General features: G+C 44.1%; 1 protein-coding gene across 3 annotated transcripts in view; it reads left to right on the top strand.

Moving 5' to 3' along the window:
* Positions 1–18,679, top strand: part of FLI1 (Fli-1 proto-oncogene, ETS transcription factor) — a 1,144,904-nt gene that overhangs the window by 908,604 nt on the left and 217,621 nt on the right. For 2 of the 3 annotated variants that reach the window (XM_086956982.1, XM_086956983.1), the window contains exon 5: positions 18,237–18,305. The exons of the other annotated variant lie outside the window; for it this stretch is intronic. In XM_086956982.1, the coding sequence (XP_086813108.1) occupies positions 18,237–18,305 (69 nt within the window). The remainder of the gene's footprint in view (positions 1–18,236; positions 18,306–18,679) is intronic. 3 annotated transcript variants of the gene reach the window in all.

The following is an 18,679-nucleotide window of genomic DNA, read 5'->3' as shown; positions in this document are numbered from 1 at the left end:
GCTGTAGCCTTCACAGCCCCACTAACCTTTCCAGTGGCATTTACCATTTTAGAATGGATTTCCTGTTCAACCTCAGCCCAGGCTGAGATTTCCAAATCCTTTCCTAGTAGACAGTATACAGGCAAGTTTGGTGGCACTGACACTCTCTTTGGGCCAAGCACACCTCCCCAGCTGAGACTTACCACTGCCATGGGATGATTGGTTTCTATGCCACCAATGTTTGTCACCTGGTATGTGGCACCAGGTAAAAGTTGCCTTGAGGGGACTAGACATTCAGCCACCATGGTGATGCTAGTCCCTGTGTCTCTAAAGGCCTCAACTTTCAAACCATTGATGAGGGGCTCCTGTCTGTACTTGCTCAAAGTATTTGGGCAAGCAGTGAAATTGGCAAACCGCATGCCATTCTCATAGACAAGAGTATCTGTGGTAGGGGACCTGGATAGGCCAGAGTCCACCTGTGCTCCGAAAGTAAACCCACCAAAATTCCGGGGGTTGCTCCCACCACCTGGGGGACCACTGCTAATAGTGACAGGAGGTGTTGGAGCTGTTTTGGGAGGAATATTTTCTTTATTGCCATTCTTTGTCTTGGATTTATTACTACAATCAACCTACAACATTATTGGCGAAGTTTTGGGATTGTTTTTCTTTTGTTTTGGAGCATCCACAGATCAATTTGGGAAGCTTTATTTATTTTCTCATCCAAGGAATATTTGTCAAGTATTTTGTCATCATTTTATGGTGGTTTATTGGAAACGATCTTCCCTGCGGTGTACTCTACATGTTTGTAAGGCTTTCGGATTTACCTTAATTTCTTCAGCTTCACATAATTATTTTTGCGAAGAAATTGGAGTTATATTTTGTTTGGATCTCATCGTCAGAAAGATTGACATTTCGACGTGAGAAGCAGTTCTTTTCCACGTTTATCCATTTTGTATGCTGGTTGAGCTTTGGGCAGAGATCAACAAGAATATTATCTGGCTGGAGAACTTGCTGTTTTATTTGCAAGGAAACCGTCATTGCAGTAAGCGGTACGTCACAGCAGCGATTTGGGCATGCTTGTGATTCTGGTTCACAGTTGTCCTTGTGGGGAACTTTTTGCCAATGCAATGAGGCATTAATCGTCTAACACACTAACGGAAACCTGAGCTGTTTATTTTGGACTAAGAACTCACCTTCCATCCACGAGTTTTTTTGTATTTGTCATTGGAACACTTCTCCACGTTCATTCGAAACCCCTACGGCGTCATCACATTGTGTTTGGTCATCACGCATTTGCGGCCATTTTATGTTTCATGTAGTGACTTTGGCAACTTACTCACGATTCCGTATTTTCTTCACAGGCAATTTTAAAAGGGTTTTTCTTTGATTATGGTAATTATTTGTATTTATTGTTTTATGTGTGGGTTGTGCCTTTCGAGTATTCTAAGTACTATTTCTTCATTTCCTTTGACATATTTATTTTCAGACGGTATGAGTACAATATGTGGCACTCCTCCAGCCCCTTTTTATTCTGGACCAAATCAGCCTAGCATGAAATGGGAAAAATGGTATAGGCAATTTAATAACTATCTTTTAGCTATTGATGGTGATAAATGTAGTCCTTCAAGAAAAAAGCCATTTTATTAAATACTTTAGGGGGTCATGCTGAGGATGTTTTTATACACTTACCACCTTCCCCCACTCCTTCTGGAATGGATAGTGGCGATTATGGTTGTTTTTCAGAGGCAATTGATAGGCTTAAAAAAAGATTTACTGAACAACCTCACATTGTTATGGAAAGATATAATTTTGTACAAGACATCAACTTATTAATGAGCCAATTGATACTTATGTTGAATGTCTTAGAGTATTAGCGGCTGAATGTGATTTTGGGGATCAGGTTGACAAATATGTTCGTGATCAAATAATTATTCGTTGTCCTAACAAGAAAATTCAAGAGCAACTGCTTAGACAACATAATCCTACTTTGCAAGAAAATATTAAAATTGCAAAAAGTGAGGAACGTTCCATTATTTCATTTAACACCATAAATGTTGATAAGGTTACTACTGGTGTTGCTGCAGTTAACTTAAAAGATTCTAATGTCAAGTCTCAAGTTAATGTCAGGAATACATTTTTTACTAAGAGTGTTCAAAATAATTTTAAGCAATATTCTAGTATGGGAAAACTGTTCTGTAATCGTTGTGAGTCAAAGACACATTCTTTCCAATTTAAACAATGTCCTGCCAGGGGTAAAAAATGTTTTAAGTGTAAGAAAATTGGCCATTTTGGTACTTATTGTGTATCTAATAAAAGAGTATCTGTTATTTCTGACATAAATATTGAAGAAGAAATACCTACAGAACCTAACTTTGAGAATGAAATTCTCGCTATTACAGAGGTTCATCGATTAGGTCAAGTTTCTCACAATGATGAGGACATTGATTCTGAACCTTACATTCCTCATATGTGTATTATTTCTGTTGAAGGCAAAGATATAGAGGTCATGGCTGATTACGGCTCTCCCTATACAATTATTTCAGATTCTTTCTTTTACAAGTCTTGGGTAAATAAAACTTTTAAACCCAATGACATTCGAGTTTTTGGTTTTGGTGGTAAAGAAATTAAATTTGTTGGGTTATTTCATTTCTGATTTCAAATTTAAACAAAAAAAACATTTGTGGAAAGGTTTATGTGGCTGTTGATGGTTTACAAGTTTTAGGTTGGAAACATCAAGGAACATTTGATATTACTTTACGCCCAAATGCAAAAAATCAAGTCTGTTTTGTTGAAGATTTAAGATCTGTTAAGGATGATTGCAAAATTGATGATTCTATTTTGCAGAATATTATTGACTAGCATAAAAATGCTTTAAAAAAAGAACTTGGAAAAGTTAAAGGTTTTTCACATAAAATAGTTTAAAAAAAAGATGCGGTCCCTTCTAAGCATAAGTTAAGAAACGTTCCATTATCTGTTAGGAATGAATTGTCTGAGATGATTAAAAAGTTATGTGTAGAAGGGGTTATTGAACCTGTTAATGCATCAGAATGGATTTCTCCCATAGTTTTAGTTATAAAACGGAATGGCGAACTTAGGATGTGCACGGATTTGAGGTCTGTGAATAAACAAATTGTCATGGAATGTCACCCTTTGCCCAAAATACAGGATTTGTTAGCAAAACTTGATGGTGCAAATATTTTTTGCACCATAGATCTCAAGTCCGCTTATCATCAGGGGGAACTAACTGAAGATTCTAGGGATATTACTACTTTTATCACGCCTGATGGTACTTTTAGATATATTAGGATTCCTTTTGGGCTTTCGCCTGCTGCTTCAGTGTTTCAGAAGTTAATGAATTGCTTGTTCAAAGACACTGAGAATGTAGTTGCTTTTCAGGATAGAATTTTAGTTTTTTCAAACTCTGTGGGAAAATATCAGGAGATTCTTGATAAAGTTTTATCCATTTTAGATAATAAGGGGATGACAATTCGTTTGGATAAATGCACATTTTTTTCATCTGAGGTTGAGTAACTTGGACACATGATCAATGCTAAAGGTAACTGTAACTGTAATACTTTATTCGACGAAAATTCATCATAAAAGTACAACATACAAATATATAAAAGACAATTAATCCAAAGTACTACAATTACATCTCATAAAACCAAAAGTAAAAACAATGTTTAAAACAATGTCTTCCCCTTTCCCAGATTTATACATTGCCCAACTGTCTGGAGCGTATTAACCAAGCGCCCCCCAGGTATTTGGCCACCCCACAAACAATGTACATAGAGGCCGTATTAGTTGTAATAATACGTAGGGCTGACCTATGATCTTTTACACCCAACTCCCTACATACAGGTTTCAACCATTTGGCTCTAGCAAATTTATATGCTGGGCAAGCAAATAAAAAATGGGCATGAGTTTCCTCAGGACATTGGCAACCTGGACATTTTAATTCGATTCCCCCCTTAGATTTCCATCTTTCCAAAAAACTTTTAAGTGGCAGGGTGCCATACCTTAATTTCAGGAATAGAGTTCTGTGACTGGCTACTTGGATAAAATCCAAAAATAGTTCCAACTTCATGGATGGTTTATGAGCAAGGAAGTTCATTGTTAAAGTACCCAAGTTTGAGCTGTTGTTAATCATGGCCTCAAACCAGTCCCAATATAATTTCTTTACAATTTGTTTTGGGGGAGGGACTTGTGTCGCCCACGACTCCCCCAGACCTATTGACACTACTAATTTCTTGAGGTTGTTAAGCCATTTTATTTGATTAGAAACATTTAGAGTTATTAGCTCATCCAGCACTCAAGCGTACCCAGCTAGTTCCTCGGTTCTTCTAAGGCGCACCCAAAATAACAGCGGCCTTAGTCGAACTTTATCCGAGATTGATTTTTTGCCCATATCAAAAAATAGGGGTAACAAGGGGGCAGAAGCCGGAAGTGAGACTAAATCTCTGATAAACTTGTTTTCAGCAGTTACCAGTGGCCTAATATTTTCTGCACCCCATAGTTTGGCGCCATAAACAGCCAAAGATAAAGCCTTCCGCTCATAAACTATTAGGGATGGGGCTACCGGTCTACTTAAGGAGAGACGCTGGTTCTTTATTATTGCACCGGACACCCTTTTTAAATTTAATACCATTTTGGAAATGTGGAAGTCCCTGGTCATACGATTGGACAATCTCACCCCGAGGTAGTCAAACTCATTCACAACCTCTAAGGTGGATCCACGCAAAGTAACATGAACCTTCCTGATCTTTCTGCTGGAGGATAGGACCATTAACTTTGTCTTCAGGGTGTTGACCGTTAACCCACGGTCATTGCAAAATAGGGTAAAGCAGTCAAGCAGCTTTTGAAGACCCTTGGGGGTTTTGGACATCAAGAGGGTATCGTCAGCAAAAAGGAGTGTTGGAGTTTTCTCCCCGGCAAGGACTGGGGCATCTGCCGGGTCCTCCCTCAAATGGTCCACCACCCCATTTATAAAGAGGGAGAATAGTGTCGGCGCCATCACACATCCTTGCCGTACCCCCCTGCTGACTGGTACCCTCTCTGTCAGTTGACCCTGACTGCCCCAACGTATTCTTGCATAATTGTTCTCGTGCAATTTAATAACGAATTGGAGTAGGAGACATGGAAACCCCATGGCTTGCAAAATCTCCCATAGCTTGGCACGAGGGATGACATCAAATGCCGTTTTCAAATCTATGAAAGCCAGACACAAACAGCCCTTAATGATCGATACTGACTTCCAATAAACGGCACAAAACCGGAAGACTTGGTCCATAGCACCAACATTCCGCCTAAAACCGGCCTGGAAATGGGTAAGAATATCATTATCCATTAACCAAGTCTCCACTCGGTTTATAATGACCCTGCCAACTACCTTTTGGATAGTGTCGATCAGACTAATTGGTTTGCAGTTGGCAGGTTCCTCTCTGTCTCCTTTCTTGAAGATTGTAATCACCTCTGCCCCTTTCAATGATTCCAGGACGGGGTGGCCTAGCTGAATAAGAGTCATTAAACTGGCTATATACTTTGCCCAGATTAAGGGATCATGTAGTAAAAGATCTCCGGGCAGGCCATCCGGACCGGCCGCTTTGCCTGGCAGTATCTTTAGGATCGCAGCCTTGACTTCTTGCTGGGAGAATATTATTCCATTATCCATCAATTCCTGGCCAGAGATAGTTTTACCACTCTCTATTGGTGGAGAGATGGGAGTTGGATCAGCAACATTACTATATAATTTTAAAAAATGAGCGTGCCATTGCTGGTCAGTTATGTGATTTAAAATAGGGTCAACACCCCTCCGGTCTAGCATATTGATCAGTTTCCAAAATATAATGGAGTTTTTCCACTGGCAGCAATTTTGAACTACTGCCAATGCTCTTCCTCCCAATTTTTCTTTGCTAAAGCAATGGAGCCCCGATACGCTTTTCTAGCTAATTTTACTGCCATTGGATCCTTTAATTTTATTGCTAGGCCAATGGCTTTTCTCTTGGCTCTACACTCAGCAGGAAACCACGGTTCTCTTTTGGCAATCTGTTGGCCACCACGGTGTTCCTTTGGGGGGTTTTAAGGAAGTTTGCTCCTATTTTATCAGTAAAGGTTTTATACTGACCCAGTAGTTTTTGCCCCATATAGGGAACCTCTCCCCTTTCCATCGCTGCAAGGCTGGAGATTTCTGCTTTAACTAGATCCCTAATGTTATCGATTTTTCCCTCTTCAAGTTTTACCACATCCCACCTCAGTTTCCGATTGCAATTAGAGGGGAGGACATCCTTTGTAACCATTTCAGGACCCCCTTTGTTACTGAGCCCGTGTCCCCAACTAATTTCCATACAGAGTGGGTTATGATCACTATCGGAGGACTGCTTGACTTCCATATCTTTTAGACTAGCCCAAGAGTGAACATCTAAAAAGATATAATCAATACGCGATGGGCAACTTATCCTATTATAGGTCATTGCCCCTTCACGATCAGAGGTAGTCCGACCATTTAGTGCCCGTAAATTATGGTCCAGTACTAATGCATTTAACTGTATTGCTCTGGCGGTCCACTTCTTAATAGGGGGCAACGTTAAAAGTGGAATGGCCTGTCTCCAGTCTTCAGAATTTAAACCCAAAACATCCTCATCCTCTAAAGCAGGGGTCTTCAAACTGTGGGGCGCGACCCCCAGGGGGGCCGTGGAGCGATGCAAAGGGGGTCGCGCCTTCCCATTCACTATTCTGCCAAGGCTCAAGGGCTTTAGCCCTCCCTCTTCCCCCGTCCTGTGTCTCAGCCCGGGTTGCTGCAGTGCAACTCGAGCTGCTGGGGGCTCAGTCAGTGGCGTAACACAGGCCCCCGCAGCCCCCATGTGGGGGGGGCAAGTTCCAGGGGGTCCGCTCAGCACAGTCCAGTGAATGCCCGGGCACCAGAAACCCAAACCGGCTGCATTCTCATGCTAATGCCGGACGCCTCGGTGTGGGGTAATGTCTGAGTACCGGGCGAAGTGCAAATCCGCGCGTGCAGCTTCTCCATCCTGACAAACAATGGTGACACTTTACCCCCGACCTCCTCAGGCTGAACAGGACACTCCACCAACAACCTTAAACCGTTTTTCAACTGCAGTTCCACATCTCTCATCTACTACTGTACCCACTGTCCTCGTTGACCAAATGTCGGAAAAAATATAAAGCAACCACTAGTCGGGTTAAAAGAGCAGATTTAGATGCAAGGTCGCTAATTCACCTTTAGTTAGCCATTTTTTTGCAGGCCAATCAAAACGAACATGAAACTTAACGGAGGAGACTTCGAAGAAATACTGTGCAAAGAAGAAAGTAAATAGATACATGCCAGTAAATCATTTAAGTATAGCCTGAATATGGTCGAAGAATAGCATTTTGTTTTAGTTTAAGGAACCTATTTTGATCTGCATCCGGAACAACACTGAGACGACACACCCCTAGTGACAGATTGTTGACTGCGCATCCTAAATACTGAGATTAAAAACTGAATATGCAGGAAGAAAGTATCCATCCCACAATTCTTACATTGATGACCTGTGAATAAGCAAGGATTATGTGGCTGCCAATCTCTGGTAGAACACATCTCGTACAATCCAGGTATGATCTCGAGGCCGAACATCACCAGTATAATATATCTTGTCTAACAAAGAACTGAATGCGCATAAATGTATTCAACTGTAACTTGTACTTAATATGCTGCTCGTTCTCATGCCTTATTAGTCGTTGACTGCTGTATAACTTGAATTTAATTCATCTCCCAGCAGAGTGTTTTCTGGAATGCTGTGGTTCCATTGCCTTTCTAAAGTTTATATGCTAATTCTTATTTATTTTTTTATCAGTGGAAACCTATTTGTATCACCATTAAGTATTTTGTTTTCTGCAATTTCATTATTTCTAATTTTTTAATCCCTTTGACTCGCATTAATGCCAGGAATGCGATCTGTGCCACATGCAGCTTTGTTCTGGCACCTTTGCGCTTTGGAAAACCTGGTCCAGGACAGTAAGGATTTGCACAGCTCCACTTGGGCGTCTTGAATGATTTGGACGCATTTTCACTTTTGCTGTGCCTAAATGTCAACATTAAGCAATTTTCAGCTTTTTCACAACTTTTGCTCCTTGTGGCTTTTGCGGAGGTCTGATCAAAATTTTCTTCAGCACAATATCAATCATAGCCTAATCTGCGAAGAAAGTACCTGCTGTCTGAGTCACATGTACTTCACTCACGAATGCGCACTTCAGTTGTCACTTTCTCAGCAATGGTGATTTTCCTACATTTTGGAGTTGAAAGATACTACTTTTTTAAAGGTTTTTAAGGTGGGTTTTGAAGCCCTTGGCTGGTAGTCCGAACCTGCTGTGATACACCAGTGCAGGGGACTCACTATGCATGCTAGGGTCATGCACCCAGTCATTGGTGGAGTTGAACTTGCTTCATTCACCCTCTTTATCAAAACTTAATTGGCAATTCATTGTGTCATAATGTGGCCCTTTGCCCGTTCTTGAAGAGATGGTGGCACACACAAGACTCTATTGCAGTGTATGCACAAGCCTCTATTGCCAGTGTGCTGGCACTGGCTTCGGGCACTCTCCTTCGCAGCAATGGCAGCCCAAGCTGTGCCCTAGCACAACAAGCCTGTCCTACTACCAGGGTATAGAACTGAGTCCATCTGGAAAGAACCAGAGAAGGTGATGGAGAGAGGGACATTGGCACCGACTGGCACAGGTGCTTTGGACTTCAGTGAGACTCCCTGGGGGTGAGTGCATCTTCTGAGGGCATCTGTGTGACACAGAAGCACTGCCTGGAGTCAGCTGGGAACACTCTCAGTGGAAATAAACTCTAGTTGGAAGCAGGCCCAGACACCCTGGAGGTCCCACCCAGCTGAAGCCCCACTGGAGGCAGAGATCTGCAAGATGGAGGCAGAGATACCCTGGAGGCCCCACCCAGCTGGAGGCACAGGCCTGCAGGATGGTGGTACAGTGGCATAACACAGGCCCCGCAGCCCCCGGCGGTGTGGGGGGGCTGAGTTACAAGGGGGGTACTCTCATTTGAGAGCTCCTGGTAGAATCCAGAGCGTCCCCCTCAAGTTTTGTTACGCCACTGGGCTCAGCGGGGCAGTGTATGGAGTCTTATCTACAGCAGGCCCGAGTTTTTCACAGGTCTTTAAAGACCATTTGCATATTTACATGCCTTTGTAAACTGGTTCCAGAGGCTTAGTTTTTTTTCCTGGTTCCAGTACCCCTAGTGTCCCAACTCTGCCTATTCCTTACATTTGTATATTACATTTACTGCTGTAGTGTGAGAATGCATTTCATGAAAAGGAATATAAAGTAGGATTGCCAAAAGAAAAATGCCTGCTGTGTTTTGTTTAAAAAGCCTGCAAAGACCTCCTTTTGACACTAAATAGACTTATAAATAAAAAAGTATGTATGCATTCGTTATGTGACTTTTCTGTCTTTGTTCTCTTTAATTATCAGTCATGGATCAATGAGGCAGCCTTAGAACACAATTAAAAGTGGTTTCTATTTATATTTGCTGTTCGAAGTACGCATAGATAGGTGCTAAAAATATGGCTTTAGGTGACAGCTTATTTTTGTAGCGTCTGGGCCATCAAAATAATGAGCTGGCAACCCTAACCATAGGACTGGAAGTTTGGTGGAGGATCAGCACATTATTTATTTCCTCCTACCTCAATCCCTGATTAATGCCAAAATAGCAATAGTTTAACTGAGATCTGAAACCCTACGCCGCCGTCCATAACATGCTGATTTACTTCAAGTGTCTGGGAATGCACTCTGCATTCAGACAACTCACTCATTCTCGCCCTTCACTTTCATGCTAACCCTGTACACACAGCGATCACAATGAATGTATGCTACCTCACCCTGCAGTCACACAAGCACACTACTCATCCTGCACTCATGTGACACTTCACTCACCTGTCCCCCTCACTGCTCAATATGCAACTCACTCAAACAAGCCCATCAGTAATCATACATTAATTCGTCCCATTCCAAACTTGCATCCACACCCAAATTCATACGCCACCTCACTCACCCTGCAGTCACTCCTCTTAACCGCTTCCGTGCGGCGCGAATTCCCCGCCCATGCTGACTCCGCCTTGCGCGGGCGGAGTCATGACGGAACGGTTCCGTCATCAGCACAGCTCAACCGACGCTGATGACGGAACCGTTCCGTCATCAGCATCGAAGGGGTTAATGAAGCAATGCTATCCTAAAATCTATGGCATCACATAGCATCTTTTACATTTTCTTCCCACACAATTTAGTCAAGCCTGTCGCGTAATTTGGTCCTCACCTGCCTCATAATTCCTCTAGCCCTGCCTACAGGTTTAGAGATTTTTGTCAGGAGGGGGTCCTTACACCTCAAAATGTTGACAGGGGGGTCTCAGCATCCAAAAGTTTGAAGACCTCTGCTCTAAAGGTTCGAATGTACAGTTAAAATCACCCCCCAGCAGAATTTTAGACCTAGGTGGAAGCTCAGTCAATTTAACATCTAGTAGCTCAATCGTTTGAGAAATTGATCCACCCGGGACCCTCTTGCATATACACTAAACAGATGAACAGTACTCCCATTTGGGCATTTCAGGGAGATATGCAGGATATCGCTTGACTGTGTATTATGTATGGTAACAGTATAATTCAAATTCACCTTTACCCAAATGAGCAGGCCGCCAGAGGGGCGGCCTTTTCCTATAGAAACTGCTGGGACAAAGTAAGAGGAGTACCCATTTTTATATTGAGGAGTCAGGCACCACGTTTCCTGAAACATACAAATATGGAAATTATCAACAAAATCATTCCATTCTGGATTTTCAAGGTTTTTCCTTAGTCCCACTATATTCCAGGAAATAATTTTAATGGAAGAAGAAACTGTGGCTGTTACAAAGGTTGAGGGCGAGGGAGTGCAGACCAGTTCTAACGATCTAGTGGGTACATTGTCCACAATCTCCTCAGTGTTTTTCTCCACATGTGGGGATTATCTGTAATAACCCAACCTCCTCCATAGTAGCCTTATATCCAGAAATATAGGTTAGATGTCAATCAACTGCCTCTAGAGTACTGAAGCGATTGAAACAAGGTAGAGGGGGGGGGGGGTACTGTTGATGACCAATCCAATCCCCCTGAAACTGAGTAACCCCATATGGGTGCCTGCCTACTCTTCTTCGCACTGTACTCCACCCTCTATCTTCGCCCCCATCCCAATAGTTAACTTTATGATCATGGAAAGACTCTTCTCTCATCCCCCTTCTTGGGTTGTTTGGAGCTCTTAACCAACTCCATCTATTGCTACGATGATCTGAAAGCATGTAAAAATAGGAGAGTGGTTTGGCTAGAATAGGGGAACTGATGTCACATGGGGATCCGGCACAGATATATTCCACTGTGCTCGGGTCCTCAAATGTCACAACAATACAGTCACCCTGAATGTTTTTGGGCTTCTCACCCACCCAAGGTGCTCTCTCCAGCATAAGCATATTACTGTGAGTATTTGGCGGAAGTGGATAGTTTCTATCAAGCCAGTAACATACTTTGTTTTTAAGAGCCCAAAATGGTTCTGAAGATGAAGGGGGGAGCTCTGGAACTCCTGTTAGAACAATTACATAGGGGTGGGCATCAGGGGGCAGATTAATATTCCGGCGTGTTTTAATACTTGCTGGAGGGGCTGGAGGCGGTTTGGGGTCGGTAGTGGTGGGAGGATTGGGAGCAACAATGATGGGTCCATTCACTTTTTGAAGTGAGCTAGTCATAGTGGAAGGCGGTTTGTTACAGCTATTTTTTTTAGTAGCCTCGGTTGGAGGTGTTTTGGAAGAGCGTACATTTGGGGCAGGGTTTTTCCCTACTACTTGTGTGTTGGACAAAGTTGGTGTATCACCAACCGGTGCTTGCCCTCCATTTGTCTTTTTAGCAATGGATTTTGGTCTGGCTTTTAGTTCTAGATTTAAGGCCTTCAATTGATCTTCAATGCCTTTTAGTCTAGTTTCCAAAGGGGACAGGAGGGATGTAATCAGTTCGGCTATAGAGCTCATAAAAATACCTTTCCTATCTTCATCCCCGTCAGGGGGTTCATCCTGGCTACTATCTTCAAGGAAATTTTCCAGACTTTGGGTTGAGGCTGTGTCATCGGGGATGCCCAGGGGTAGGGGATGAGAAACACAACGCTCCTCAGCTTTGTCTTCACTGATTGCTAAAGTAACCACTACATCCATCTCCACCTCTAACCCACATGACAAGCCGCTTGGATCTCTAAGGATTCCTCCCTCGTCCGCTATGAACATTAGATCAGTATTATCCTGATTAGATGTATGGGAGGATTTGGGAATAGCGCCCTACCTCAGACCTCTAAGTGCAGTTAGTGTATCGTGTTCTTTAGTAACTTTCGGGAGTACTACTAGGGAAGTCGAGGGGACTACTTGGGGGGGCAGCAAAAGGGTAGAATCCTTGGGTACAGTTTGGCTGTTAGGCATGGGTAGGTTTACAGGTATAAGTTGGGAAGGGTCCAGAAGGGGGGTACATTGGGTTCTGATTGGTGTGGGTACAGAGGCTATAAGGCCTAGAGATGATCTCCTAGCAGCTTCAAGATCCCGTGACACTCTTCTTTCCATGAGGGCAATTCCCTCATCGATTAGAGTGTTAGTGCGCACAATGAAATTATCCAGTGTGCCCGTCAATTTGGAAGCGCTGGCCGCGGCCTTGCTTTGTGTTTCCCGGGTACACATCCCTGTGGACAATGGTCAAAGACTGACTAGTACAATATATACTATGGATCAGCGGTTGTCAGATAGTAGCGTCCAGCAATAATATAACACAATGGTTAAAAAATACTCACACTTGCTAGACCCAATATTACAGAAAAATAGTCAGTAAACCAACCAGGAGCTGTGGCCCAGAACAGACTCTACAGGCCTCAGAGGGCCACAGAGGGCCCGCCCTTTGCCCGGGCTTCGCCCCGGGCTAAGTCCCGTGCGCGTCCCGCGTGCGCGTTGCTGGTGGTCTGTAATATACAAGGAGATTTTGAAGTGGAGGGGGCGGGAAGAGGACCAGCTGCGGCCGATCAGCAGCGCTGGGCAGTCTGGTCCTCGCAGTCCCGCCTCTAGTCCGTCGGTAGATCCGGCAAAGAATAGCAAAGTCTCCCACTTTCTTTGAAGATTAGGCCAGCAGAGATAATAATCCGGCGAGCGGCACCCGCGAAGCGGGTGTCGCGAGGGGTAGCGCTGGAGTCAGGAGAACGCCAAAGGAAAAGCAGCAGCAGCCGGAAGGAGGGTCCCACTGACCACAGGCACTGCTCAGATTTTGAAGTGGAGGGGGCGGGAAGAGGACCAGCTGCGGCCGATCAGCGGCGCTAGGCAGTCTGGTCCTCGCAGTCCCGCCTCTAGTCCGTCGGTAGATCCGGCAAAGAATAGCAAAGTCTCCCACTTTCTTTGAAGATCAGGCAAGCAGAGATGATAATCCGGCGAGCGGCACCCGCGAAGCGGGTGTCGCGAGGGGTAGCGCTAGAGTCAGGAGAATGCCAAAGGAAAAGCAGCAGCAGCCGGAAGGAGGGTCCCACTGACCACAGGCACTGCTCAGATTTTGAAGTGGAGGGGGCGGGAAGAGGACCAGCTGCGGACGATCAGCGGCGCTGGGCAATCTGGTTCTCGCAGTCCCACCTCAAGTCCGTCGGTAGATCCGGCAAAGAATAGCAAAGTCTCCCACTTTCTTTGAAGATAAGGCCAGCAGAGATGATAATCCGGCGAGCGGCACCAGCGAAGCGGGTGTCGCGAGGGGTAGCGCTAGAGTCAGGAGAACGCCAAAGGAAAAGCAGCAGCAGCCGGAAGGAGGGTCCCACTGACCACAGGCACTGCTCAGATTTTGAAGTGGAGGGGGCGGGAAGAGGACCAGCTGCGGCCGATCAGCAGCGCTGGGCAGTCTGGTCCTCGCAGTCCCGCCTCTAGTCCGTCGGTAGATCCTGCAAAGAATAGCAAAGTCTCCCACTTTCTTTGAAGATTAGGCCAGCAGAGATGATAATCCAGCGAGCGGCACCCGCGAAGCGGGTGTCGCGAGGGGTAGCGCTAGAGTCAGGAGAACGCCAAAGGAAAAGCAGCAGCAGCCGGAAGGAGGGTCCCACTGACCACAGGCACTGCTCAGATTTTGAAGTGGAGGGGGCGGGAAGAGGACCAGCTGCGGCCGATCAGCGGCGCTGGGCAGTCTGGTCCTCGCAGTCCCGCCTCTAGTCCGTCGGTAGATCCGGCAAAGAATAGCAAAGTCTCCCACTTTCTTTGAAGATTAGGCCAGCAGAGATGATAATCCGGCGAGCGGCACCCGCGAAGCGGGTGTCGCGAGGGGTAGCGCTAGATTCAGGAGAACGCCAAAGGAAAAGCAGCAGCAGCCGGAAGGAGGGTCCCACTGACCACAGGCACTGCTCAGATTTTGAAGTGGAGGGGGCGGGAAGAGGACCAGCTGCGCCTATCAGCTGCGCTGGGCAGTCTGGTCCTCGCAGTCCCGCCTCAAGTCCGTCAGTAGATCCGGCAAAGAATAGCAAAGTCTCCCACTTTCTTTGAAGATTAGGCCAGCAGAGATGATAATCTGGCGAGCGGCACCCGCGAAGCGGGTGTCGCGAGGGGTAGCGCTAGAGTCAGGAGAACGCCAAAGGAAAAGCAGCAGTAGCCGGAAGGAGGGTCCCACTGACCACAGGCACTGCTCAGATTTTGTAGTGGAGGGGGCGGGAAGAGGACCAGCTGCGGCCTATCAGCGGCGCTGGGCAGTCTGGTCCTCGCAGTCCCGCCTCAAGTCCATCGGTAGATCCGGCAAAGAGTAGCAAAGTCTCCCACTTTCTTTGAAGATTAGGCCAGCAGAGATGATAATCCGGCGAGCGGCACCCGCGAAGCGGGTGTCGCGAGGGGTAGCGCTAGAGTCAGGAGAACGCCAAAGGAAAAGCAGCAGCAGCCGGAAGGAGGGTCCCACTGACCACAGGCACTGCTCAGATTTTGAAGTGGAGGGGGCGGGAAGAGGACCAGCTGCGGTCGATCAGCGGCGCTGGGCAGTCTGGTCCTCGCAGTCCCGCCTCTAGTCCGTCGGTAGATCCGGCAAAGAATAGCAAAGTCTCCCATTTTCTTTGAAGATTAGGCCATCAGAGATGATAATCCGGCGAGCGGCACCCGCGAAGCGGGTGTCGCGAGGGGTAGCGCAAGAGTCAGGAGAACGCCAAAGGAAAAGCAGCAGCAGCCAGAAGGAGGGCCCCACTGACCACAGGCACTGCTCAGATTTTGAAGTGGAGGGGGCGGGAAGAGGACCAGCTGCGGCCGATCAGCGGCGCTGGGAAGTCTGGTCCTCGCAGTCCCGCCTCTAGTCCGTCGGTAGATCCGGCAAAGAATAGCAAAGTCTCCCACTTTCTTTGAAGATTAGGCCAGCAGAGATGATAATCCGGCGAGCGGCACCCGCGAAGCGGGTGTCGCGAGGGGTAGCGATAGAGTCAGGAGAACGCCAAAGGAAAAGCAGCAGCAGCCGGAAGGAGGGTCCCACTGACCACAGGCACTGCTCAGATTTTGAAGTGGAGGGGGCGGGAAGAGGACCAGCTGCGGCCGATCAGCGGCGCTGGGCAGTCTAGTCCTCGCAGTCCCGCCTCTAGTCCGTCGGTAGATCCGGCAAAGAATAGCAAAGTCTCCCACTTTCTTTGAAGATTAGGCCAGCAGAGATGATAATCCGGCTAGCGGCACCCGCGAAGCGGGTGTCGCGAGGGGTAGCGTTAGAGTCAGGAGAACGCCAAAGGAAAAGCAGCAGCAGCCGGAAGGCTAAAGGTATTTTTCCAAAGAAAGACCTTCTTTTCTCTATTAAAAATATGAACAATCCTCAAGACAAGGATCAACTTAAATCCTTCTTAGCATTGTGTGAATATTACTCTAGGTTTGTTCAAAATTTTTCTGACATCGTGCTACCTTTAAGATTGTTGCTTAAAAAAGGATGCAAGTTTTTATGGACTAATGAACATTCTCAAGCTGTTTCATCTATAAAATCTGCCATTGGTGACTGTAAACCTCTATCTCCTTTTTCTCCTTCTGCACCTAATGTAATTACTGTGGATGCAAGTGCTACTGGGCTTGGTGCTGTATCAAGTCAAATCAAAGCTAACAATGAGGTTACCATTGCTTTTGCATCAAGACCTTTATCGCAAGCTGAGTCTAAGTACTCGACTATTGAAAGGGAAGCTTTCGGTTGTTCCTGGCAGTTGAACACTTTAAAACTTATCTGTGGGGAAAATCTTTTAAAATCAGGACAGATCATAAACCCTTAATTTCCTTGTTGTCTTACAATGGTGTAGGGAAAGCATCTGCCAGATTAGTCCGGATTCTTGCTAAACTTTATGAATACAATTTTGAAATTGCTTATATTCCTGGCTCACAAAATACTAGAGTACATTGTTTATCTCGGTTATTATCTGTGGTAAATTTCACTTATCATTCAGAATATTTTGATGAGTGTGTTGTGGCTTCTGTGGATGATGTTGTTCTTTCCATGTCAGATCTTATTTCAAAGGATGAGTGGACAAAAGCTATGGATTTAGATGAAGATCTTACTTTGGTTCGTAAATATATTATGGATGGTTAGCCACTTGAGAAGAATCTTTCAAAAGATCTTGCCTTTTTTTGAAAAATTAAAGATGAACGTGTGGTTAATGATAATTTGATTTTCAAAGGTGACTGTTTTGTTCCTCCAAGTGCCCTTAGACAAAATATTATATCCATTGCTCATTTAGGTCATTTAGGCCAATCTAGTACTATCAAAAAAGTCAGAGATATCTTTTGGTGGCCTTATATGGATAGTTGTATAACTAATTTTGTTAAAAAATGTTCTTTGTGTGCCAATACTGACAAGGTTCTGAAACCTCAACATTCCAATTTAGTGAAAGTTGAAATTCCTGACACTCCTTGGAAAAAAATAGGGATTGACATCTTGGGTCCTTATGAATGAATTTCTTCACAAAAATTGTATATTGTTGTAGATATAGATTACTTCTCAAAGTGGGTTGAATATAAATGGTTAACACAAACTGATTCTATCTCTGTGGTTGGATTTCTTAAGGACATTTTTAAAGGAGAAGGTTTACCTTCAATTCTTGTCTCTGATAATGGAACACAATTTACTTCACACATTTTTAATTCTTTTATTAAGAAAGTTAATATTAAGCATATTAAGACTGCTTTATATTCTCCCAACATGAATGGTCTTGTAGAGAGATTTAACAAAACTCTAGTTGAAGGTATACAATTGGCAATGAAAGCTCACACTGATGTAAAAACACATGTGGCTGATTTGGATTGGTCATATTTATGTACTCCTCATTGTAATACAAAATCTTCACCTTTTCTTTTGCTTAAAGGCAGGAAACCACTACAAGAACTTTCTCTTTCTTGGGCAAAAAATATTGATTCTTATACAGATATGAATGCTATTTATAAATCAGCCAAACAGAATTCAGATGTTTCTAACAAGGTTGTTCCTTCGAGGAATTCTACCATACATGTAGGTGATAAAGTAAAAATCAAATTACCTGTTTTTGTTAAAAAAAGGTCAATCCAAGTTTTCTGATATTTTTATTGTTCTTAAAGTTGGAAAAATTTCTGTTCTTTTAGATAATGGAACTTTGTGGACTATTAGTAAAATTGCTAACGTTTATCCTTCTATTCAGAAAAACTTTGCTTGTTCATCTGATCCTGATTTTTCAAGTGATTCTGTTATCTTAGATAAAGGAATAGGAACTGATGTTTCTGAATCTGAAGTTTTTGATTCAAATGTTTCAGATGCTTTTATTTCTCCTTCAAGTCAGTCACATGTTAATTTTTCTGTTGGTTCTAAGAGACAGAAACGTGTACCTAAGAAATTTGATGATTTTGTTTTATTCAAGTAATTGCATTTCTCTTGTTTTTTATATAAAGGGAGGAAATGTGTAGTAGTAAGATAGATTGTTATTTGATTCAGAATTCTTATTGGAATTCTACCTTTTAGTTCCTTCCTGGAATATTCCCTGTAATGATTCATGTACTTGCCTTGTATGTCTTTGAATATGTTTGTCTATTCCATATTCTGAAGATCAGCTAGTTTCAGTTACACTGCTGATCTTCAGAAGGTGGATGCCCCATTAAATATCTCTTCAGCTCACACTGGATTGTCTTGGATTTATTACTACAATCAACTTACAACATGCACGTTGAATACTTACATCCGGTATTTATAATCTGTTCACCTCTCCTCAGGCAGCTCCTCATTAGGATATAATACACCTTCTCACACGGACCAGTCCTCGCGCCTGAATTCCAAAGAAGGTAAGTGCTTATGTCTCCCGTTCCCTTTGTGTACGAGTCTCTTTGCAAGATATTGTAGTGTGGTTCCTATTTTCCCTATAGGCCCTGAGCATTGGAATAACATAAACAGCAGTGTAGACGTGGGAGTGCGGTCTTCTAGGTCTCTACTGACTATGTTAGACTTAATTGGGTTTGTACCAGCTAGCTCAGAGGTCACTGGAAACTTTCTTGACTGAATAGGAAGTGATCAGCTTCCCTGGCTCAGACAAGAAGGGATTCAGTTTTCCAACAACTGCATTAACATGACAACTTTGCTCCTCAGAATAAGAGTCAATCTCTAGAGTCGTGTGAAACAATAGACAGCTATTTCACTCAGTCAGTTGTGCAGAATTACT

Source organism: Lissotriton vulgaris, chromosome 2_1 (assembly GCF_964263255.1).
Source record: "Lissotriton vulgaris chromosome 2_1, aLisVul1.2, whole genome shotgun sequence".
Classification (NCBI taxonomy): Eukaryota; Metazoa; Chordata; class Amphibia; order Caudata; family Salamandridae; genus Lissotriton; species Lissotriton vulgaris.
The sequence above is the reverse complement of the archived record's forward strand: the minus strand, read 5'-3'. Positions and strand labels throughout refer to the sequence as shown.